Source organism: Acipenser ruthenus, chromosome 24, assembly GCF_902713425.1.
Source record: "Acipenser ruthenus chromosome 24, fAciRut3.2 maternal haplotype, whole genome shotgun sequence".
NCBI lineage: Eukaryota > Metazoa > Chordata > Actinopteri > Acipenseriformes > Acipenseridae > Acipenser > Acipenser ruthenus.
The window spans coordinates 20,053,171-20,079,048 of record NC_081212.1 but is presented as its reverse complement, the minus strand read 5'-3'; the positions used below and the strand labels follow the sequence as shown (position 1 = coordinate 20,079,048).

At 40.0% G+C, this 25,878-nt stretch overlaps 1 protein-coding gene and 2 pseudogenes across 2 annotated transcripts; 1 reads left to right on the top strand and 2 right to left on the bottom strand.

Annotated features, from left to right (window-relative positions):
• Positions 1–2,086: 2,086 nt before the first annotated feature.
• Positions 2,087–6,889, top strand: lactb (lactamase, beta). 2 transcript variants are annotated; one of them, XM_034906975.2, is made up of 6 exons: positions 2,087–2,644; positions 3,627–3,693; positions 3,896–4,086; positions 4,784–5,138; positions 5,512–5,677; positions 6,139–6,889. In XM_034906975.2, the coding sequence occupies exons 1-6, from the start codon at positions 2,237–2,239 to the stop codon at positions 6,668–6,670; spliced, it is 1,719 nt and encodes a 572-aa protein (XP_034762866.2). In that variant the 5' UTR covers positions 2,087–2,236; the 3' UTR covers positions 6,671–6,889. The 2 variants fall into 2 exon arrangements, with proteins under 2 accessions (XP_034762866.2, XP_034757411.2); XM_034901520.2 differs by having other exon boundaries at positions 2,503–2,688.
• Positions 6,890–9,761: 2,872 nt separating this feature from the next.
• Positions 9,762–11,236, bottom strand: LOC117964305 (beta-1,3-galactosyl-O-glycosyl-glycoprotein beta-1,6-N-acetylglucosaminyltransferase 3-like; annotated as a pseudogene).
• A 2,797-nt stretch (positions 11,237–14,033) lies between these two features.
• Positions 14,034–16,335, bottom strand: LOC117429749 (beta-1,3-galactosyl-O-glycosyl-glycoprotein beta-1,6-N-acetylglucosaminyltransferase 3-like; annotated as a pseudogene).
• Between the last annotated feature and the right edge of the window lie 9,543 nt (positions 16,336–25,878).

Sequence of the window (25,878 nt, the reverse complement as noted above, 5' to 3'; positions counted from 1 at the left end):
ATTCTGATAAAACAACAGTGAGTACAGAAGGCTACACAAAGGCATAACATGGCGCAAATACACTCATTTTTTTATTCCCATATAAAGGCGCATACTTTTGGTTCATTGAAGCTTTAAAGCTTAAAATACGCAAGAGCTTTCTCACATGTACACAATCCCAAGCCATAGCTGTAATGCTAAATACATTTGTGAAACAAAGGGTCATGTGAAAATGCATTTGCACCTGATAGGTATACAAAGGTGGAACTGTGACATGTCAATTAAGGTACATGCACTCTGCATCAGTGCAGCCAGATGAACTGCCTCAGGAAACAACTACATTTGAATGCCAAATTGTGGCGGTCTGGTGCTTGCATATTAGAAAATGCTCTAAACAAAGCAAAGTGCCACAACACTAAACTGGTTTTAAACCTTGTTTAAACGCATCACTTTGGACACCATACTGGTACTGGTATCAAAATGTATTAGATAACATGTCTGACTAGTTTCAGTATCATACTTTGCATTTATGCATGTGTATTTATTAAATATTTAAATAAATTGTAAATTCCAGGACAAAGGTTCCCTTCATTTCTTTGATCATATGCTGTACAGCTTGTGGCGTAATTACTGCCGGCATACAGAGTAGGTTCTTCACATGGCTATGAGTGAATTCTAAACTGGTGATAGTTACCCCATGGACTGGAGTGTTTAGTGCTGTGCTGCTCAGTCAAGAGATTCCTCCATGCTTAGCAGCGTGTTTGAACTTGTGGCAGTCCTCAGCGCTGCATGCTGCTGTCTATCTGCTAGAACACGGGAGTGTTATTAACACTGGCAGCAGCATATTGAGAACAACCTATCAGTATGCATTTATTATTCCCAATAACAGACCCACTCCCCAGTAATGTTGTTGAAGCTGACACCCTGGGATCCTTCAAGAAGCTGCTTGATGAGATTCTGGGATCAATAAGCTACTAACAACCAAACGAGCAAGATGGGCTGAATGGCCTCCTCTCGTTTGTTATGTTCTTATTTCAGCTTGGTCCAATGAAATGCATCCCTTCTTTGATTTTTTGTTTCAAGAGATGTCAAATATACAGTATGCAACAGACCTGGGCTTTTTACTGTTGTGGAATGTGTTGACCACAGGACACATTTTCAGTATGATATCACAATCCACAATGTCTGGCAATGCTGGACCTGCTTTTACAGGTTCACCAAACCAATATACTAACAAAAGGGGTCTGGTGTCTAAGAAAAAATACATAATGGGTCTATGTGATAAATTTATTTCTCTCAATGAAATCTGACAAGAGACTGATTTTAGTTATATGGTTTGACTCATTTTAAAAGGTGATTGTTGTGCAAGGGCGACACCTACAGGATTCTTTCCACCTAGCATTCAATATTTTTTTGTAGTACATTTTCTCAGTAACATAAAGTACAGAACAGTCTGCGGGTTTAAGTGTCCCTCTAGTGCCTGATAATAATTACTGCAGTTGTTTTTTTTTTTTTTTTTTTAAAGGAAAATGGCATAGAAAAACAGTACAAAATGCAAACCACAATCACACAGTACAGACCTCAAATTCACTGAACATTTGTGGGATTATCTGGAGAAAGACCAATACACGGTTTCCACGAATACTTCATAATTGTGTTGGCCATTCTCATCATTTTAGTTGATATGCGTGTATATTGGTTTCTTATGTATAAAGGATTATCCAGTGAGTCAAGGCCCATTCTTTGTTAAAACAGCTGTTTTAAGGAATATTTTTTCTTACACACAGCCCTGAAGGCAGGTTGTTATTTTGTGTTTAACACATAAACCTTTAATCCGTTTAATCAGTTTAATTGTAGTTTCAATTTGTTTTAATATTATTCCTCACCTTGAAAACATTTCAATTATAGATTACAGGTTTAAATTTAGATTAAATTTAGGCTAAATAAGTCTTTTATTTTTACATATGTTTTTACTGTTTGAATGTTCATAGTGATTTGTGCAGTAGTCAATCACAACATTAACAGCGTACCGTTTTCTGGCGTTAAATGGTTACGCGTACCACATTGTGACGATGTACTGTACCACACCGGTAATGTTTAAACATCCTAACTTCTACATTCAACATGTGATGTCTGAATCGTGGATTGATTATTACGGCCTGTGTAGTTTTGGCACAGAGTAAAGCCCTAGTTGGTATCTATCAGGATTTTTACTTTTTTTTAAAGATATTGTATATATTTTTAATATTTGTCTAAGATGTCACGGTTATTTTACGATGCGTTTAAACGTCTGTCATTTGCAAGGCAGAGATATTTAGGAAAATTGCGTTCCTACTGGACAGCAGAAGCGAGAAAACAAACTCGTCACGATAACAACAACAACATCAATAATCAGGGACTGCCTGGTGGATCTCCTGTGACAAACCAAAGTCGGACATTCTGGTACCACGACTCTCATTCCCGTTACAATGTATTCAGGCGGCCCAGAGTTTGGTTTTTCGGATTCGGTGTAGGACTGGCGATCGTTTTTGGACTGAAAGAGATTGTGTTTGTTGTTAACAAATCGAAATGTCAAGAAGAAGGTGCTGCCGATGAAGGAACAAAAGATAAAAGCAGATATGCAGACGCGATAGGTGTCAGCTACGATTTACTTCAAAGGATAAAGGTATTGAGCAAATGTTGTGGAGTCTGTTATTAATGTTAATACAGGTGAGCCTAAATTGGTATCGGGTTGGTAGTGTATGCTTGCCTCACGAATTCTTTTAACAGGACTGGAAACTATAGTGGTGCAACACTAAATGACGTGATATTTTGTCACCAACGTAGAGACCTACATTTAAATAAAGATTTCTTTTTTTCTAGGTCTACAAAAAATGAGCGTTATGATGCCAGCAGCAGACCTAAAATAAATTAGAAAATTGTGAGCATATGATATCAATGTAATGTTAACTATGTACATGCTTTGCTGCAGTTCCTGTGTCGAATCGGATTCAGACGACCTTGGCATTGCTGTTCTCTTTAAAGAATAGCAAAGGGGTCGGTGGCAGACGGAGACCTGTACAGTTTGGACTTTGTGGTCAACTAATGCACAGTTGCATGAGACAGTGCAGGGTCCAGTATTGCAGCTGTAAAGACTTGGAAATACATTAACAAGCCTGTGTATTTGTCTGAGTAACCTTTAGTGCCAAACACAATACCAGCCCCCCTAACTCCATACCTCTGGCAGTATGCTTTAATTGGCAGCAGGCCCACAGCCTTTGTGTTAAACTACTTATGTGATTCTGGTTTATGTGGTTCATATGTATCAGGTAAGCATTTCATTTCAATATGTAGTGTCCTGATCTGCTACAGTGGGGTCCCTGCAAGCTAAATATGTTGGTGAACTTGACAATGAGATCATTTGACTTGTTTTAGTTTCTTGGGTATACTACAGAGACAGTATGCTGAGTTATTGTCTTCAACATTTTGTGCACAGCTGTATTCTGTGATTCCCTGAGTACCAATCAAACCAATCATTGTCAGTACAAGAATGGCGGATGGTCGCATTATGTTCTTAAAGTCTCCAGCTCTTGAAGCAAGGCACCTTCAGTATCACGAATGGATGGAAGAGTATCTGACTGCTCTTCTTTCAATGCTCCTGTGTGTAGGATGAAGTAGGAGCTCCAGGGATAGTTGTTGGGGTCTCTGTGGATGGAGAGCAGGTATGGACTGAAGGTCAGTACAGATTGGTCTTTTGTTAAATCAGTGTCATCCTGACTGCTCATGGAGGCATCTTGTTATTTTGTCCAACACCTGTAAGACGAAAAAAATATAAAAACTATTATCACCTGTTTGGCTGCTACAAACAATGGCACCTGATAGTTCTGAGACGGTTCTTATTACATGCTGTATCAAGTCAGTGTGTTCTTTCATTCAGGACTAGGCTATGCTGATGTGGAGAACCGGGTGCCATGTAAACCAGAGACAGTGATGCGAATCGCCAGTATCAGCAAGTCGCTCACCATGGCTGCCGTTGCCAAGCTGTGGGAGGAAGGCAAGCTGGAACTTGATGCCCCAGTGCAGAAATATGTGCCAGAATTTCCTGAGAAAGAGTACGAAGGTGAACCTGTAAGTTCATTTTGGTCAACAAAGAACAATGCAAAATTATATTTGAGCTCTTTGCTCAAAGTCTTTCTTTGGACCATAGCTGGCTTAAATATTTATGTCAACTAATATTTGACAATATGCACTTCACAGATCTTTTAATGCGCGTGTACTTCTCGTTTATGTAGCATCGTGCATGAAATTTGAGTAGGCAACCTGGTTTTTATATTGGTTCAATGGCCTAACTTTGAGATGACAAAAAATGTGTTATCCACAAAGAACATATTTAAATCTTGAGTTGTAACCAGCTATTTATAAAGTATCTAGGCATTATAAAGTATTTTATATTTAAGCTTCTGGAGTGGTGTCTGAGTTTCCCATTATAGGCAGTGTCATGTCTAGTATCTGTAGGGATGCAGGTACAGCAGTCTTCCTGTGAGATGTTTTTTCCTTTCCTACCAAAAGGTGTCACTATAGTGCAGGTGTTGTGCTAGTTTTTCCAAAAAAGAAAAAAAAGGTTACTAACAACTATATTCTAAATTATGAATGCAACACAATAATGAAATCGTCATAATAATAATGTCCCTTAACTTTTAATATTGCATCTTAAATAAGTAGTTAAATAAAAACAAACTTTAAAAAAAAAACTGTTACAACAGTATTATTTTACTTGTTTAATTACCCAAATCAGCACATTGTCTTCGTTGTTTCTACATGTCAGGTGACAATAACAACGAAAATGTTGGTGTCGCATTTAAGTGGAATCCGCCACTATGAGAAGGATCCTAAGAAAGTGAAAGATGAAAAGGAAAAACTCAACAGAGACTTAGAGGGGGATAAGAAAACTGGGACTACAGGTTCTGAAGAGAAAGAAGTTGAGGATGAGGAGAAGGATAAACAGCCTGGGATGAGGCAAAGCAGTAAAGCCAAACCAGAAGACATGAAATGCAGCAACGCAAAAAACCCTGCAAAGAAAAAGGAGTTTGAGCAGGAGGAATACTACCTGAAAGTCAAGTTTGAAAATGTAATCCAGGCCCTGAATCTGTTCAAAAATGATCCTCTGATCTTTAAACCAGGTTAGCTGAAATTACACCTGCCTTGTCTTCATTTTGGATATTTACTTACTATGTTTGTTTTAAAATACGTGTGGCTATTATTGTCTATTATGTCTGGGTTCTGTAGCTATTAGATGGGAATTTTGCCTACAAGTGGCGGCCAAAAATGAAATATTTAATATGGGAGTTGTTTCACCTTTTTACTATCATAGGGTATGCTTGTAGGAAGTCACTTGTGTATTACCGCATTCTTAAAGTTTTCCATGTGTATCAATGGAATTTTGTACTCACATTAATTTGCTTACATTTAAAAATGGACACAAAAATGACCATTAAAAATGCACAAATCAGCCTACATACAAAAAATAAAAACTTTGTGCTTTTTGTTTTTAAGGAAGCCAATTCTTATACTCTACCCATGCCTTCACCCTTCTTAGCGCTGTAGTGGAGAGAGCTTCGGGACAGAAATTCCTGGATCACATGATGAAGCTGTTCCGGGAACTAGGAATGTTGAACACAGTGCCTGATAAAAATGACCCCATTATATACAACAGATCAAGGTAAATGCTGACAATGTACTGTAATCTCCTGATGAAATTTACACAAGGGACAAAGAAAACAACACCCAAACTAACACAATATCTGAAATAGGATTTTAACTGTTTCATCAAGAAACAACTTACCTTTGAATTCAATTTCAATTTTGGCGCATACCTTTCTTGAGCACTAAGTTTACACTAACTTTTTGGATGCAGCAAAAGATGCTTACAGAATTCAAGGTCTACTCAATTGATCTAAACCGTGATCTTAATAACAATGCCACTGAACTCATTAGAAAAACACTTTAAACACCTCTCACAGTACAAGTGAGCTTCTTTACAACACAACACATCAAAATTCAGGGAGTATTTTTTATTCGAATTTGAATGGCGGTGTATTAAGATCTGCCACTGTTTATAAGTTATAAACAAAGCCATATTCTGAAAGATATGTAAGAAAAGTTTTTTTTTTATTCTTTCAGGTTTTATGCTTTTAATAAAAGAGGCCGTCTAGTAAACTGCCCTTATGTCGACAACTCATACAAGTGGGCTGGAGGTGGCTTCTTGTCCACAGTTGGCGACCTGCTTCTGTTTGGAAACGCCATGCTTTACAGCTATCAAGCGCTGCACTTCAAGGGCAGGGCCGAGAGCACACTGCTCCCAGGCTACCTCCGACCAGACACCATCAAGACCATGTGGACTCCGGTGGACAAAACCGAGATGTCCTGGGACAAGGATGGCAAATACGGCATGGGCTGGGCGGTGGTAGAGAAGAAGCAACAGTGTGGACAGTGCCGGAGCCTGCGCCACTACGTCTCACACACAGGGGGCGCTGTGGGAGCCAGCAGCGTACTGCTTGTGCTCCCTGAATGCAGCGAGAGGGCAGCAGTTTCCACATGGGGGTCCCCACCAAGAGGAGTGGTGGTCACCGTAATATGCAACATGCAATCAGCTGGCCTCAACAGCACTGCCCTGAAGATTGCACTAGAATTTGAAAAAGCCCAAACCTTGTGAATGTATGTATGGGTGTGTGTTACAGAGTAGATGCTCTGCACATCTGCATGTGCGCGTGTGTTTGGTGGCTGGCGGCCAAACAGAGAGAGAGAGAAAGAGTTCCCCGGATAGCTGTAGCTTGGATGCTGTTTTGTAGTGTTTCAAGTGCTTTTGTTTAAAACCCTTTGTTTGTTCTTGTGTTTGTTTTGGAATAATAAAAGTGCACAAGGAAGCGTTGAACTGCAGTTTCCATGTTTGGATCAATTAATTCAAGGGCCAGCCTTGATCCGGCAGCTACGCAATATGGTGTCAGGGTGGAATAGCGCCCCCTACTGACCCAGCTGGAAACTGTCTCGGTATTGCACCTACTGTTCAGGCCGTGCAAAAGTGGCCATCTTGGCCCCAGGCTATCCCTTCACTCCAGAGCCAAGATGGCCACCTGTCACCAAACACACACACACACACACACACACGTACGTATGTATGTACGTGTGCAGATCCTCCGCTCTGCCACAGTATGCAAATAAATGATCTTTTCAGTAGTACAATATGTACATGTATAATCTGTTCAATCGTGTTTCCTGTGATTGCAGTAGTGCTGTTTTCTCATCTCTCTTGGGTGGTGTCAGCTGCACCACCAGTCAAAGACTTGGTCACGCCACAACCACACAGTGGTACCCTTGCAATCCTAAAGGTTGGATGGGAGAAACATTTCACAAAATACAAAATAACACAGTGCACTCCATTTATAATAATTAATGCTTTGAGAATCAAACGCATATAGTGATCAAAACCACTGGGACAAAATCATTCCTATACTAACTGCTTGTAAGAATCAAGCAATCCACTTGTAAGAATAATTTCAGGGCAAACTGACTTGTATTACTTTACTTATACTTGACAGTATGGACTTTTTGTGTTGATCAGTGGCAAAAACTCATTAACTTACTAATTAAATCCATTTTGATTCCATGTTGTAACACAATAAAATGTGGAAAAGTCCGACGTGGGGTGAATACTTTTGAGATCCACTGTATATATATATATATATATATATATATATATATATATATATATATATATAATGTGTGTGTGTGTGTGTGTGTGTGTGTTTTATTCAATAACCTGTAAATAATTCAAAACAAGGAACATACCTGGTTGTACTTTTAATTGTCAGTGCAAATATTGACGTTACTCCATCCATTCACAGAAAGTCAATAGATGTTTTACATTGTACAGTCCAAAGTTTAAAAAAAAAAAAAAAACTTCTACGCCTGTTGTTTTTTCAATCATTGTGGTGTTCTGCTTAGCATTTGTCTTTCTATTCAAAATAAAGCAAAATTCGCGTTTTAATTTCAATGTTAGGCTTTCTTTTTAGCACTTGCTATATCCGTTTGTTCACACATTTAAAGTTAGCTGGTGCCCTGCTCCCGGTGTTGTAAACCACACGACTTGTTTTTCTTCAGCTAATGGGAGTTGGTCTTTACTTTTATCCTGTTGCTTGTTTTTAGGAAGTACACATTTTTGAGAAGTTTTTTTTTGGTTGTTTTAAATATAAATGTACTCGTCGGCAATGGTTTTACGCCAGTTTTCTCCGCAGTTTGGAATGTCTATTCCCTCCATACCATCCTTCCTGCAAACTGACTTTGTGATTTATATCTTTTACACACTGCTTTCCCTATTACACATATTCTGCCATTCATCCACTATAGTTTTTTATAGGTGGAAGTTGGTCATTAGGAAAGTGGCGCAGCTACGTTATCCAAACTCAATGACCCAGACTGTAACGGTGTGGCATCTGAGGATTGCAGGGGTGGATGCGCTCGTTAACCTAGGGGTCATGAGCGAGGATAAATAGGGGTCATAGCTGACATGATCTGTTCCTTGGTAAATGGTTAGTGTTGAAAACCTACAAGGAGTCTGTGTGCTGTATCGTGAACTGTGAGTTTTGTCTTGTGTTTGTTAGTGTTTTGTTAACTGTCGTCTGTTTTTTAATAGACTACCAGTTACACGATCTGGAGCTGTAGCGAAAGCCAGCATAAACCCGGACATCACTTTAACTCCTGCATTTCACGGATAACTGTATTACACCACTTGCACGTATTCACTGTTACTGAGAAGTGTGTTTTGTGTTTAGTGTTGGTGTGTAAAACGGGTATTTTTGGTTACGGGTCTGTAACAGGGGAGACCTGGACTAGCCGTCTGACGTATGCATGATGCTGCAGGAAGAGGGTGTGTGGGCTTCCCCCCCCCCTTCCACAGGGTCAAACCCGGGGAATTACAAATACCGAATGATACACGCCGCTGTATCACTCCAACATTATTATTTACAGGTGTTCGCCATAAGGCTCTGGACATTGTTAATTAAATCAATAAACACCCTTGCACCTGGAAATCATTGCCTGTCTGTTTTGTATCTGCTCTGCATTGCACTCACCTGTATTCACTCACCACTTTGCCACAAGCCCTGTTAACGAATCTGAAAAAAGTACTGCCCTCTCTACCTTAACCTCTATAATCCATTGTAATGTCAAAAGAATCCCTATTCGCTCAGCCATCATAATAGACACGTTATCTGTAATGAAATTCTGGAATGTAGTTAGTTGCTCCAACCCTACCATTATCTGTAATAACTGTAATTAGCTTAGTGCCCTGCCTTGCAGAAGAGTTCCTGCTGTGCAGGTAGAAACTGATCACTCTATTTGTGTTAAGGTATAAACTAATTGACTAATAAAATCTGTATAAGAATATACTTTGCTTGAATTGTTTGCTGTTATATCACTATGCAATAATGCAATGTTATTAAATAAATAGTATAAGTAGTTGTACTGTAATCAATACTTGTCATTATCTATACTATTCACTAGTAAATCATATAAAGCTTAAACTACAGGTGCTAAACAGATTATCTTTTGAAATCCCCTAATTATTGAACCACTGAAGTTCTTTTTTTCATAGTAGTCAAATATGAATTTAGGAAAAAATGAAATTCCAGTACAAACTAAACTGTATTATTGAACAAACAAGAACAGCATTTAGACCTACCAAGAGAAAATTACTTTTCAATTTGACGAAACATAAATGAATTCTAAAAAAAAAACAAAAAAAAAAAAAAAAAACTTGCAAAAACAATAAATGGTCAGAAATATAAAAGCCATACATACCATTATCTCTTACTAGATTTAGTGTAATTTTAAAGGACACATTGCAATTATTAATATGAAACTTATACATTTCCATTACCACTTTAATAATAAACCTCTCCCTGTTTATGCAATTCTCAAGTCCCAGTTCAGGCTAATCACAGTGTCTAGAAACCTTCTCCATAAATAGCCTTGTGCCTGAGATGCTCTTCAAGACATTGGATTGCAATGTCATCCACTTCAGGGTCAAATTTATAAGCAAAGAGATGATGTTGTCTGAGCATCCACTGAAGATCCCCAGAGCCGTAAACGCAAACTGATCTTCGATGAGTCCCAGTGCAGCGTGGATAGGGAGCCCCTTTACTGACATCTCCTTCCAAGTATGACCATTTCACTAGCCGGGCAATGGAGTTCATATCTGAGGCATGGAATTTTTCATTTGGTGGGTTGGAGCCCGGTACCCCAGGCATTCTTTGGAGAGTGGCCCAGAGGTGCTCATCAGGGCTGTAGGTATCCTTTTCCCATTCAATAAGCTTCTGTGTTTCATGGTTTTCAAACAGGTACTCCACAAACTCCCTGGAGACAACAAAGTAAGCATTGCCTGAGAACATTGGTGAGCTAATAGGAGGTGGGCTCTTCTTTGTATCAGTCCTGCTTATGGAATCCGTGACCTCATAGTGGTACATCCAACGGGTTTTCTTATGCTCTGAGGTAGTTTCAGACTCTAAGCTATCAGCCTATCTCAACATTGGTCTTGATAGGAAAGTCAGTCCCACAGGTGTTCAGAAGATACCTCCATTGGACACCTGCTGCAAGAAGATCCTTCATACAGTTCAGATCAGCCTGCACCCGTGACCAAGAAGCATAGACCACTTTCTCCAGCTTACTGGCAACAAAGACATTCGGCAAGCAGGACACGATGGCTCTCACAGCCTTGGTGAAGTTCTCTGGAGACTCCTGGTCTACATGGACACAGTACACATTCTGGGGATTGTAAATGGCCCTCAGAAGCCTTTCAAACATGTCGATTTTCTCATGCACCACAAGGGAGTAGGCGATTGGGAAGTCTGTTTCCTCCTGGCTGAGTGGGAAGGTAAGGAATCTTCTGTTTTTTACAAAGGCAGAACAATCCACAGTCATGTCCAAATAGTCATTCTCAGTTAAAGGCTTTTTCTTATTTGCAATAAGTAATTGGCTCAAGAGTGCCTGCTCAATGGCTTCCACGTCCCCTTTGATGATTCTGGAGCAGTTACTGAGGAAATCCTGATTCTTTCCACTGAGCAGATGAACTGATCTCTCTGCAATGTCAGTAGTCTTGCAGGGCTGCCTCCAAAATTGCAGCTGCAGGACCATGAATAAAAAGACAAACATGAATAAATAAGACTTCTTAAAAAATGCATTAGTGATCCACTTTGTACAAGACAGTGCCATTCTATGAAATTTCATTATTATAATGAATCGATCCAATACTGTGCATACAAATTACAAAATATTTTGCTGAATCACACTATATATATAGCTAAATTGTAGTCTACCTTAAACCGATGCTCGTTCCGGGCACAAGTGCATGGGACTGAATTCCTTTGGGCTGTGCTACTTGATTTAATTTACTCCAATAAGGAAGTTTTTTCTTATTATTGTTACGCAAAATTACACATCATGGATAGCCTAATTTGAATACAGTACAGGAACAAGACAAAATCATTGGTGCAGTAAAATGTGGGTAGGCTGTCCTTGTGCTTTTCTGTACCCCTCCAACAGTACAAATGTACATACTTAGGAATTGAGTGCACATATTTCCCAATACTTGCCCAATGTTTTCTCGCATACTCCTAAGCTTTATTTTCTTCAGTGCACATAATACAGAGAGCCTCTTATATAGTTTGTAGCTAAAGTAATTTCTCTAAAATCTTTGTACAGTAATATATATATATATACATATTTGACCAGATTTGAAAACCAGTGCTTTAGCGAAAGTTGAGATGAGCTTGGTGTTGGGAAAATAATAGGGAACAAATGTAATTCATTAAGAAATAATGATCACTTACCTGCTTTTTGAAATGAGGGGATCCAACCCAGCTCAGAATCAATAATGAATGACTCAGCCCCTGACGTTTGATCAAGAGAAGGTCCTAATGTCCTAAAAATACCTTTCTGAGTTATTTTAATCAATTAATCTCTCAACTATCTATATACAGGGATGGAAAATATGACTCCCATTACATAGCCAAGTGGTTTGATCCATTCTTGTTTTTATTACAAGTTTAATAAGACACACATGAGCTCAGGGTCGGATTCACGCATAGGCAAACTAGTCTTGTGCCTAGGGCTCTAACTCAAGGAGGAACCCAAAACGATTATGTTTTTTTTTTTTTGTTTTTTTTTACATATACAGATTTGACTGGAAAAACTTCACTCACTAACATTAGAACCGAGGCATGTATCTCAAAATCAGATTGTTCTGACAGGTGTTTGTGTAACATTACCCCATAGAATTCTGTATCCCCACATTATTCCATGCTTGTACAGATGGAGTTTTTAAAAGATCGCTGGACGTGCACTCGCGATATTTCTGTGCCCGAGCCCCGCTGTATTCTCCATTGAGTTCTGCTGCAGCTTGCAACAAACTTTGTAAACAAGACAAAATTAATTCTGCGGCAAAATAAAACAGCACATTTAACACCACTGATTGTCTATAGTACGTTCAGCAGTGGAGATTATGACTTTAATAACCTTCTTATTATAGGTGGTTTATTTAGTTGTGTGTGACCTGAGTGACAAGAAGTCTTTAAAGGGGAGGAAACGTGTGTGCCTACATTTATAGTGTTGGATGTACCTTAATGCATAGAACAGCAAAAATATAGACCTTTTTAAAATTAATTTTATACTGTAACTGAAGACTAGATGTGTAAGGAAAAATACTTAACATAAGACTTTGTACAATAATTGAATTTCTTTATAAACTTTGCTCGACATATTTTGTACAGCAGAGGTTTTTTCTATCTGTAATTTATCTAATTATTCTGAAGCTTAACTTGCAGGGCGTCCACAATTCTTCAAAACAGACAGAGAAAATGAGAAAATGCCATTTTCCTTCCATGTGTTGCTAAATAAGTGCAAGGAAATACTATTAAGTATATATTGTAAAAAAAGAAGTAAAAAAAGTCTCGACCCATGTCTTTTATGTTGTAGGAAAATATTGGGAAATGTAGAAAACTATGTATGAACAACTAGACTGTACTTTGCTAAAGAAAGAGTTCATGTATGTTTAAATAAGTTGTGTAAGTATGCAAGAGTGAGTAGAACAGAAGCAACTGGGAGTGCAAGTTTTGCAAACTGAAGGAGAACATCCTATTATTAGTACATTTAGTGGTAAATAGGAGAGGTTTAGCAAGAACTCGTTAATGTAATGTAAAGAATGGTTTGAGAACATTAAAAGGTTACTTGAGCTTAGCAGATGATTAGATACAGGGCAGGTTATGATGACCCTGATATAATGTAAATAATAAGGTCATGAATGCACTTAAAGTTGTGTGTTAAGGAAACAGGTGGTGATGTCACCAAGTTTATAACTGTAATTAGCTTAGTGCCCTGCCTTGCAGAAGAGTTCCTGGTGTGCAGGTAGAAACCGATTAGTCTATTTGTGTTATGGTATAAACTAATTGACTAATATAATCTGTATAAGAATATATTTTGCTTCAATTGTTTGCTGTTATATCACTATGCAATAATGGAATGTTATTAAATAAATAGTATAATTTGTTGTACTGTAATCAATACTTGTCATTGTCTATAGTATTCACTAGTAAATCATATAATGCTTAAACTACAGGTGCTAAACAGATTATCTTTTGAAATCCCCTAATTATTGAACCACTGAAGTTCTTTTTTTCATAGTAGTCAAATATGAATTTAGGAAAAAATGAAATTCCAATACAAACTAAACTGTATTATTGAACAAACAAGAACAGCATTTAGACCTACCAAGAGAAAATTACTTTTCAATTTAACGAAACATAAATGAATTCTAAAAAAAAAACAAAAAAAAAAAACTTGCAAAAACAATAAATGGTCAGAAATATAAAAGCCATACATACCATTATCTCTTACTAGATTTAGTGTAATTTTAAAGGAAACGTAATTATTAATATGAAAACTTATACATTTCCATTACTACTTCAATAATAAACCTCTCCCCATTTATATATTTCTCAAGTCCAAGTTCAGGCTAATCACAGTGTCTATAAACCTTCTCCATAAATAGCCTTGTGCCTGAGATGCTCTTCAAGACATTGGATTGCAATGTCATCCACTTCAGGGTCAAATTTATTGGCAAAGAGATGATGTTGTCTGAGCATCCACTGAAGATCCCCAGAGCCGTAAACGCAAACTGATCTTCGATGAGTCCCAGTGCAGCGTGGATAGGGAGCCCCTTTACTGACATCTCCTTCCAAGAATGACCATTTCATTAGCCGGGCAATGGAGCTCATATCTGAGGCATGGAATTTTTCATTTGGTGGGTTGGAGCCCGGTACCCCAGGCATTCTTTGGAGAGTGGCCCAGAGGTGTTCATCAGGGCTGTAGGTATCCTTTTCCCATTCAATAAGCTTCTGTGCTTCAGGGTTTTCAAGCAGATACTCCACAAACTCCCTGGAGACAACAAAGTGAGAACATTGGTGAGCTAATAGGAGGTGGGCTCTTCTTTGTATCAGTCCTGCTTATGGAATCAGTGACCTCGTAGTGGTACATCCAACGGGTTTTCTTATGCTCTGAGGTAGTTTCAGACTCTAAGCTGTTCTTGCCGTTCAGCACTTTGAGGGATCGGACTATCTCAGCATTGGTCTTGATAGGAAAGTCTGTCCCGCAGGAGTTCAGAATATACCTCCATTGGACACCTGCTGCAAGAAGATCCTTCATACAGTTCAGATCAGCCTGCACCCGTGACCAAGAAGCATAGACCACTTTCTCCATCTTACTGGCCACAAAGACATACGGCAAGCAGGACACGATGGCTCTCACAGCCTTGGTGAAGTTCTCTGGAGACTTCTGGTCTACATGGACACAGTATACATTCTGGGGATTGTAAATGGCCCTCAGAAGCCTTTCAAACATGTCGATTTTCTCATGCACCACAAGGGAGTAGGCGATTGGGAAGTCTGTTTCCTCCTGGCTGAGTGGGAAGGTAAGGAATCTTCTGCTTTTTACATCACTGATTGTCTACAGTACGTTCAGCCTCCTGCGTTGCTCAATACACGAAACCCTTGATTAAAGTAGCCTTATACAACTTTATCTTTTCTATTAGGGAATCTGTTTGTGTACCTGAAAAATACAACATAACATATACAAAACAGATAAATATTAAAATACTTGTGTAATACATATATATATATATATATATATATATATATATATATATATATATAGTAACGAACCGCGGTTCCCACAGGCAGGGGTTTCTCACAGGTGGAGATGGGATGCAAACCCGGGACCTCAAACTCTGAAGCATAGCGCCGATATATTGTGTCACCTACCAGCCTTGACCCCTACCCCCATGCACGCTACACTATATATCTCCTTAAAAATGTTTACTGCTTCAATGTTTGAGTACAATCATAATGGCTCTTACCCATAGAACATCCACTTTTCACATAAGCCTGAACATGTTTACTTCTCTGTGTTGGTGTACACTTCCAAGATGGATTAGTTTGACATGCAGAATATTTCTGTATGTAAAGTTTTTAAAGGAATATTATTCAATATGCAAAGTTGGAAAAAAAAAACATATAATGCAGACGGACCATTGTAATATATAATGTTAAAATGCATGTACATACTTATCTAGACAGAAAATAAAATGTATATATAGAGTATCATATTATAATATGTAGCAATATAGTAAAGTTCATTTACATTTCCTAATAGAAAACAAATCCACTAATCTTACAAGTAGCCTGCCTCTTGAAAGCCAACGAACATTGCTGTGTAGTACCAGATCTCTATAGTAGTGAGTTTCATATTCCTCAATATATGACTGAAACTGCCGGTGTTTAAGAGTATGTGCACGAATAAAGTTTGTAACTCTGACAACTACTTCCATGATTCTGGAAAAGCATCCACTTTGCAGCTTTCCAATAAGTGCTTCCTGGTGTATAATGCAATGAAAACCGATTATTTTGGGTATTTCGGGGTCATTTTGTATTAAACCCAGAAAACTGACTTTCCTAACATAGCAGGGCATCCATCAGTACAAATAGAAACCAACTTCGACCAGATGCAATTAAGATAATTATTTTGAAAGTACTCCTTGAGGGAAATGGATGTCAGACCCCACGTGTTTGGCCGCTCAGCGGTATTATACCAAGTAGTTCTTCCTCAATATTACCAATAAGATCAGCAGCGTGTTCCATACGATGAAGGGTATCTTACCCAAACTGCAAGTTCAGCACCATCTCCGATGTTGGTGCTTTTGTCAAGCTGCAAACGAAAGCACTCTGTTTGTAACAGGTTTATCTTCAGTTGATTGAAACAGCCTTGCCCCAACATCCCTACGCGGTGAGCAACCGTATCATCAGAGAGTTGCAATGACTTTATTTAATTTATTATTTCAGTTTTGTTCTTGAACCCATCATATAATACATCTGCAGATTGCAGGAAGCATTCTTTGACCATTTCCCCATCTGTAAACGTTTGTTTTTTTCTTTTGGCTAGAACCCATGCAATTCGGAATGGCGCCTCGGTCACCACTTTTGCCTGGTTCCCTGTTTTGAGCAGTGTACTTTGTTGAAAACTCAAACAGGTTTTAAGCTCTGCTATTTTCTTCTTTCTGGCACTGCTGTCCAATGGGTACACGTCTTTGTATTCTGATTTGTACCAATGCCTGTTTAAGTTGTAGCTTTTATTAGGGAGGACTTTCAGACAAATAATACACACATCGCTTGTTCCATCTTCACTCGCAACTGCAAAATAGTCATGTTCCCACTGTGATAAAAAATGTGTGCTTGCCTGCCTGGGTAAATTCCACTTTATTTTTTTTTCAACAGTGCTGAGCACTCTGGTGTTGGCTCCATGCTTGATCCTGCAGCTGTCCCAGTGCTTGAATCCGATTTCGGCACTGCGGTTGATTCCAATGTTGCTCTTGTTGAAGAAACCTCGTTTTTTTTGTTTGTCTGAAACTGTGTGAGTTGTATTGGTAATGTCACCAGTACTGTTTAAATGTGGCGTTTTAAATCAGCCACTTATCCATTTTAATTGTGTTCGACATTACGTTCTCCCATATGCTGCAATACAATTTAAATTTCACTACACATCTCGCGATATAAGGTCTGATCCAAATCACAAGGGGGTACGGGCTCTTTAAAATATATTTTGCGAAACTTATACGAATACATAAATAAGATTATGATAGATCAGCTGTTAAAAATAAATGTTTGATATCGCAGTAGTTCAAAAAGACTTTCCACTCCTAAAACATTAATGTTGTCCATATATATATATATATATATATATATATATATATATATATATATATATATATATATATATATATGGGTCATTCCACGAATAGAGATCATTTTAGATTTTGAGAAGTTGATTTTCTTTTACATTATTTTCCAACATTCTGTCAGAAAAAGGACATGTTAAACTTTCAGAAAAAGGTATCGTGCCATCTCAGGATGTTAAATTCTCTTAATTAAGAGCAATTTATCTATTCATGTTCTGTATGTAATGTCAGCCCTGTTACAGACATTTACATAATAGTTTGAAATTGATTTCAATACATATTTATGATAAGTCCAGCATTTTGTTATACATAAACTGCCCCTTGTTACACTGAGTTTATTTCCAAAATATGAATATTTTAAAAAAATTTAAAAAAAACATTTTTTCTAATGATTAAGCCATAGAATTATATTTAGCACGTCAAAGCACTCACATTTTCTTTAAAAAGTTATAAATGGCAGGAGAATTACACCCCAATTTTCAGGTTGGATCATTGCTCTCTACTTTGTAACACATGTAGAGAGCATGTGTTATTATTTGACAGATAATAACACATGCTCTCTACATGTGTTATTATTTGTCAAATCCTACAATTTCAATAAAATCTTTACAAGTAACAGTGTTGACAACAGTAACAGGGTTGACAGGGACAAAATAGGTTAGTTTAATGACTTATAGTTTGGTTCTAATTTAATATTTTCAACTTTTTATAGGCAGGGACCTAAGGTAACAGACACAAGGAGGACAAGAGGTCAAGTGAAAAAATAACAGATTTTTATTAAAAACATTGCTTAAACATAAAACACCAAAGGCATAATATTCAGAAGTTCTAAGCTCTAAAACCCTTTAAAAACTTTAAACTTTTACTTAATTCATAAAAATCATTAAACTCTTTAACAACTTCAAACTGTTATTTGAGATATATATATATAAATGCATTAGAAAAACTTTCTTAAAACTTAGCCTGTTGCTTTCAATTTCTTAGTTTATACTTTCTTTTAATAGTTTTGACAAATGACCATAAAAACAAAGTCATAAAGTTACCTGAGTCACATTTAAGCTCATAAAGTCACCAATCAGTCTTTAAGTCACCACTTGGACTAATATATTCAGATGATCTACTCTGGACAAAGATCTACCCACAAGCTCAGATCATATGTCTCTCTGAATTTCGACATGGCGCGCAGTGACCGGCAGGGGAGGCAGGATTAAGCGAATGATCTTATCGAACATGTACCATATCATATCCTCTCGAGCTGGCCAGATTGTGTACAGTACACACTAACTATTTTGTATAATTTGCATTTACATGTATTTATGTCAACCCACTTACTCTGGAAAAGTAACAGGGTTGGCCATTACTCACCAAATGATGTTACTTCCTTAGAATCACATGACTTGAGGAACAGTACCATTTTTTTATAGGGGAGTTTCATCATAGTAACAGGGTTGACAGTGGATTGAGGGACACGAAAAAATTGCATTTTTTTTATTACAGATTAATTAATATAAAAAGATATGTATCTGAACAGTAAGAGGACAATGTGGACTTTATAATATTGGTGAGATTTTGAGAACATCTTTGGATTTTATGGGTTATATGCTCAATAGAAGTTGAAAGATCATGATTGGGGACATGGCAGAATGCTGATCTTCTTAGACATAAAAGTGTTTATAATACATAAAAAACAGCCTTGGATGATTGACATTGTTCTTTATTATTAGATAAACACACATATAAACAGCAGATAAGATTAGATTAATGTTAATTCAAAACTTTTCAAAAATGTGTTAGAGGGACACAAAATGTCCTCTATTCGTGGAATGACCCATATGAGTACAGCTGCCGCGGGCACGACTTTGAGGTCCACTGCCCTAGAGTCAATGAATGTTACAGACGGCTTAATTCTTCTTCAGGATACGTACAAAATATTAAACAAACACAACTTACTCGCTTTCTTTGAAGTTTGAGCACAGCAGTGCGTTTGGGTGTGGTGGTCCAATATTCCCACGGGCATAGTGCTTGTAGTGTTCCTGTCAGATAGTAGTACTAGATCAGGTCGGACTCGATGTGCAGGACGTGCTGAGACTTTTCTTTTAAATACCGTGAGTAGCGCATCCTGTTTAAGTTTCTGTTTACGTTACACATTAATTAACAATTATGTTATCAGAGCTGTCTGGTTGTCAAAACGTTCCTCTGTGAAATGTGCACTACAAAGTACCGAGTGCTGAGTTATAAAATGATAGCGAGTTCACCTTACTTACCTAACCCATTCAGCCCGAAGTTTCTCGCCGGGTGGCAATTTGAAGAGGCTTATCCGTCAGTAGCTATATTAGAACAACCTGCCGCAATACAACGTTTAGGCATAGCTGAACTTCACTTTTAAATATTTTTAAATTGTTCGCATGAATACATCTATTGCAGTAGCCTACTACAGTTTACAGTGAGTTCCGCTACCTCCGATGACCACAAGCGGTCGACGGTCATACAGCCGGAAAATGTCTTCTGCTAATGTTCGGAGGGACATTTAAAATGTTATTTTGCAGAAATACGCATCGCAATTGAACATTTTAAACGAGTAAAGCATTAAAATACATTAGGCTATATTATCATTTTTAAAAAAGTTGTTTGGAACTTTTTTAGAAAGGCTTTCTTATGATTCAGTATTTCTGTTTGGCCTCTGTGTTTTTATGACTTCTTGTATTTTCTTTTTGTTAAGCGCTCTGAGACGAATGCTTTTAAGGGCGCTATATAAAATAAAGTTTATTATTATTATTATTATACGGGGACTCCGGATTCACTAAGTGTACATTCTCCATGTCGAGATTTCTTTTGCTCAAGTTACTTGGTTTATTCAATAACCTGTAAATAATTTAAAACAAGGAACATACCTGGTTGTACTTTTAATGGTCATTGCAAATGTTGACGTTACTCCATCCATTCACAGAAAGTCAACAGTAGATGTTTTACACTGTACTGCAGTCCACAGAGTTTTTTTAAAAAAAAATTACTTCTACGCTGTTGTTTTTTCAATCATTGTGGTGTTCTGCTTAGCATTTGTCTTTATATTCAACATATAGCTAAATTTGCGTTTTAACTTCAATGTTACTAAAGTTAGGCTTCCTTTTTAGCACTTGCTATATGTTGATGGAGTGTTGCGCGAGGCCCCGCTCCCGGATCCGGTGGCTTTGGAGCTGCGTCTCCTGTCGGATACACTGCTGCAGATTTCCGGCCTGCAGGGGCAAGCCCTGGGCCGAAACCTGACGGGCTTAGTTGTGGTGCGTAGACAGCTGTGGCTGTCACAGGCCAGGGTCCCTGACGCAGATAAAGCTGCGCTGCTGGATGCGCCCATATCCCCGGGGCATACTTTTGGGCAAGCTGTGGAAGAGATTCTGTAGAAATGAGAGGCTTCCCGTCAGGTTGCTGCGCTGCTCCCTCCTCGCGCTCCGGCACAACAGCTGCAATACTGGCGCGCTTGCACCACGGATACCTGGGTGCTCGCTACCGTGCAAACCGGCTATGCGCTTCAATTTCACTTGGGACCTCCTCCCTTTCAGGGTGTTATAAACACCTCCGTAACAGACCCCTTGCAAGCCTCGGTACTTCAAGAAGAAGTGGCCGCCTTGCTGCGCACAGGAGATACCTGCGGTTTTCCTTTCAAGGAAGCGCGTACAAGTTTGCTGTGCTGCCGTTCGGGCTCTCCCTAGCTCCGTGTACGTTTTCAAAGTGCGTAGACGCTGTACTGGCTCCCCTGCGGCTGCAAGGGATCAGGGTTTTGAACAATCTCGACGACTGGTTGATTTGTTCCCAGTCTCGAGAGGGAGCTCTAGCCCACACTGCAATTGTGGCGGAGCATCTGGTCAGGCTGGGCTTAGCCTTGAATGATGCAAAGAGTTGGCTCGCACCAGTGCAATGCACCATGTATTTGGGGCTCTGACTGGACTCCAATGCAATGCGCGTATACCTGTCGGACGACAGGATAGCAGCTATTCAAGATTGCCTCTCCCTGTTTCGACAGGGATCGAAGGTAACCCTCAGGTTGTGCCAGAAACTACTGGGTCTGATGGCCGCAGCCACAGTAGCGATCCAGCTGGGTCTGCTTCGCATGTGCCTGCTGCAAGCGTGGCTCAATGCATTTCATCTCAATGCCAAACGCGACAAACACCACAGGTTGACTGTGTCTCGCACATGCTCAGCGGCCCTACGCTGGTGGAAGGTTCCCTCTTACCTGTGCAGAGGGGTGCAAATGGGAGTAATATTGAATTGCCAAGTGGTGACAACAGATGCCTCCAGCCAGGGCTGGGGAGTCAGCGGATCCTGGCCGGACCGCTGGGCACCCCTGCACGTGAACATGCTGGAATTGTGGGCGGTGTTACTGGCTCTCCAGCACTTTCTTCCAGTGCTGAGTGGTGCACATGTGCTGATCTGAACGGACAGCACAACAGTAGTGGCGTATATCAACCACCAGGGAGGCCTTCGGTCTCCGGGGTTACATCGCATAGCCTTCAGGCTATTAGTATGGGCCCAAGCCAACCTGCTGTCCCTGCGGGCGACGCACATTCCGGGAGTGGTGAACTTGGCAGCGGATCTCCTCTCCAGGAGAGGTCCGCATCCGTCAGAGTGGCATCTCCACCCCCAGACGGTGGAGCGCATGTGGGAACGGTTCGGGAAGGCACAGGTCGATTTGCTTGCTTTGGAGATGACACATTGCCCCCTATGGTACACCCTCCATCGCTCAGGCGGTCCACTAGGCGTAGACCCCCTAGCACACGTTTGACCCAAAGCGTTTTTGTACGCTTTTCCTCCTATACCGTTACTCCCGGCTTTCCTGGAGAAAGTCCGGTCAGAGAAAGTGTCCGTTCTTCTAGTGGCCCCCAGGTGGCCCAGGTGGATATGGTTTTCGACCCTGTGCCAGCTTCGCCTGGATCTCCTCACTCAGGCACAGGGCTCCCTTTGGCACCCGGATCCGGGCAGGTTCCAGTTGTGGGTCTGGCCCCTAAAAGGGACCGCTGGCTAGCCTTGGGGCTGTCGGACGCGGTTGTGAATGCTAGAGCAGACTCCACTAGGTCAGTTTATACCTACAAGTGGAAGTGTTTTCAAGCCTGGTGTCTGGCTAGGAGCCATGACCCCGTTACTTGGCCGATGCCACTTGTATTGCAGTTCCTACAGGAACTGTTTGATGCTAGGAGGTCTCCTTCCATGCTGAAAGTGTATCTGGCAGCTATATCTGCTTGTCATACCCCCGTAGATTCTAGGTCTCCAGGTGCGCATTTTTTGGCTACGCGCTTTCTTAAAGGTGCACGGAGATTACATCCTCCTAGGAGGACTGTTCTTCCTGAGTGGAGCCTTAACATTGTACTGGAGGCTCTTACAAAGGCCCCGTTTGAGCCTTTAGACTCCATAGAGCTGAAGTAACTGTCTATGAAGACAGCCTTCCTTTTGGCTATCACCTCTGCTAAGCGGATCAGTGAGCTGCAGGCGCTGTCTGTGCACAGCTCCTGTATACGTATGTGGGAGGATGGAAGCAGAGTTTCGCTGCGCACCAACCCCGCTTTCCTCCCCAAGGTGATCACAGCTTTTCATGTTAACCAATCTGTGGAACTGGAGTCCTTTCACCCGCCTCCATTTACTTCACAGGAGGATGAGAAACTAAATTTCCTCTGCCCAGTGCGGGCATTGAGGTTTTATGTACTTAAGACGAAAGCTTTGCGTAAATCGGATCAGCTTTTTGTTTGTTATGGTACACGGACCTTGGGACAGCCCCTCTCTAAGCAGCGTCTGTCGCACTGGATTGCAGACACGGTGTCGACTGCATATGATGGTGCTGGGGTACCCCCACCTGGTAGAGTAGCTGCGCATTCAACTAGAGGGTTGGCTACATCGTGGGCCCTTTTTAGGGGCGCTTCGATGTCTGAGATTTGTGCTGTGGCTAGCTGGGCTACGCCGCATACTTTCACCAGATTCTACCGCGTTAATGTGGTAGATCTTGCTGTGCCATCTGTGGGCACAAGGGTCCTTGAGGGTGTAAGTTCACACCACTAACCTCTAGGTTAGACAGCACTTGTGCGTCCCTCATATGCTGCCGTTCCTTCTCCCTCGCGACGGCTCTGGTATACATTATCCCATACTTAATGTTGGTGGTCGTCTTCGACTTGAAAGGGAACGTTAGGTTACTTACCGTAACCCTGGTTCCCTGAAAGCGAAGACGACCACCAACCATGAGGTCGCTCCTGTCGCCCTCACGGGTTTGGCGGAAAAAGAGGGAGATCTTCCGGCGAGTGACGGTTTTATACCCTCGGTAGGCGGGACCGAGTGCATCATCACAGGACGGGGCCTTCGGCAGCTCTGATATAGAGAGCTCAGTATTACCTACCTCTAGGGCAGGGAATATCCCATACTTAATGTTGGTGGGCGTCTTCTCTTTCAGGGAACCAAGGTTACAGTAAGTGACCTAACGTTCAGTGAAACTCTTATGCAGGAACTATGCAGTTCTAATGAAAACAGACAGGTATTAGATGGTATTTGTTAAGAGAACACTGTGGCTAATTCTTCTGTTTACTTAATAAACAGACGAATTGACTGCGGCCATTCATTCAGACATAGCTACTGCCAGGGAGAAACTTGATGAAAGTGAATACAAACAGTACAAAGAGCTTGTTCAGAGAGGAACTGTTGCAACAAACTGGGACCTGCAGTCAGCCCTCTGAAACAGCCAGATCCAGAGCAACACCCCAGTCATGACACCTTAAACCTACAAATATCTGAGACCAATGTATTGCAATACTGCCAGGTGCTCTTCAATAACATTTTGAAAAGAAAAAAAGTATTTCTAGTGTGGTAATATGAATGATGACCTGAGAAAAAATAATTGAGTGTGGAGTGTAACAGTATTTCGCAACCATGTACCATGTATCCCTTGTATGGTATAAGGACACAGTCGCACTGTAGGACGAAACATTTTAGTCACATAAAAGGAAATTATTATTTTTATAATTACTTTATATTTCTTCTAAATGAGTGTAGATACGCAGTAGTCTTCTGTTTGGTTTGCAAACCGCCTGCACCACTGAAACACCCAGTCTCAATTTTAACAAGGGTAGAAGGTACTGTACCTGTATTTTGCAAAGAAAATATATCAGGTGAAATTCTAGCTGTATCTCTTCTACACTATTGGTGTTTATTTGAATTATTCTAGGTACATGGAATGTATAGCTATTGTACAAAACACAGAAATTGTTTCCTGTAAATATACATGTGCTGTATTTAGAAAGGTTCTTTAATGCTTACCGGCCACATCAGGTCTGTACAGTGTAGTGCATTGTGGTCAGACAGGGCTGGTTTCTGCATGCAGCATGTGTTATTAAATGCTTTAAATGTCTACTTGCTTGCTAACCGTCAAGCACAGTGTTACAGAATATAATCAAATTATTGTATTCTGCGAAGGTTGTAAAGTCAATTATAAGTTGATTTCAGTATTCAAATTGTGTAATTTTTTCCCCCATAACATTCTTAGATAACAGCCTGTGGCAAAGTGGTAATTAGTAGCAGGTGTGGTGCGGATGCAGTAATCCCAAGAACAAGCAGACAGCAAAGCACGGGTGAAATGATAATGAACAAATAATAATGAACTGGCAATACGCAACAATGTGTATTGCACAGTAGTCAAAAGGGTTGCAGTCCCGTAAATAATAAGCACAGTACTAACACACATAATTAGACACACACACGATCACAAGTCCAAAGAGAGTGCTCTCAGTGCTTGTGGTGAAGTACAATATAATATGTGCTATACTTGTGAACAAGTGCTGATAACAATGTTAATCGTGACTGTAATGCAGTGTTGATCCGGTTTTGTGCAGCCCTTGGCGACAGCTCCAGATTCGTGTTTAGCTGTCTAGTGCTATATAACAAAAACACAGTTACTAAACAGACAGGAACAAACAAACAAAACACTCACAAATATTTTCCCGTATGCTTTCTCTGCATCTCACACGGTCCTTCCAGTCTCTCAATAAAAACCAAGCAAAGGAAAAGATTTACAATTCTCTGGCCCCTTTATGTGATCATGCATGACCCCTTGGTAAACGATTGCAGCTGACTCTATTGCCTGCAGCTGCTACCTCGTTTACCTTCCGGGTCAATACGTTCCTGCAACAGAGTCTTGCCTTCTTCCAGGCTGACCTACTTCCCGACCCAGGAAATGAATTGTCAGGCCAACCCGTCCAAAGCCTTTCCCTTTCGCTACTTAGCACCCTCACAGGTCAACCAGAACAACCAGATGTTTGTAGAGGGAGGTGATTACTTGAGTATGCATTAGTAATAATATAACACACACTTAAGATATTTTTTAAGACTGGAGGTACTAGTACAATAATCTGTTGCATATCCGACTGCGATGGGACCAGAGTAAGGGGGGGATATGTAAAAAGTCGCATGAATGAATCCTGTTTTAAATACCATTACACAGCTGTAACAATTACTATATTCACACAATTATTGTTTTGAGATTCAGCTTTTATTAGGGAGCCCCCTAAATCCCTTGTTTAGAAAGATACAGGGTATTAATGCTTGTGACAGGGTAGCCC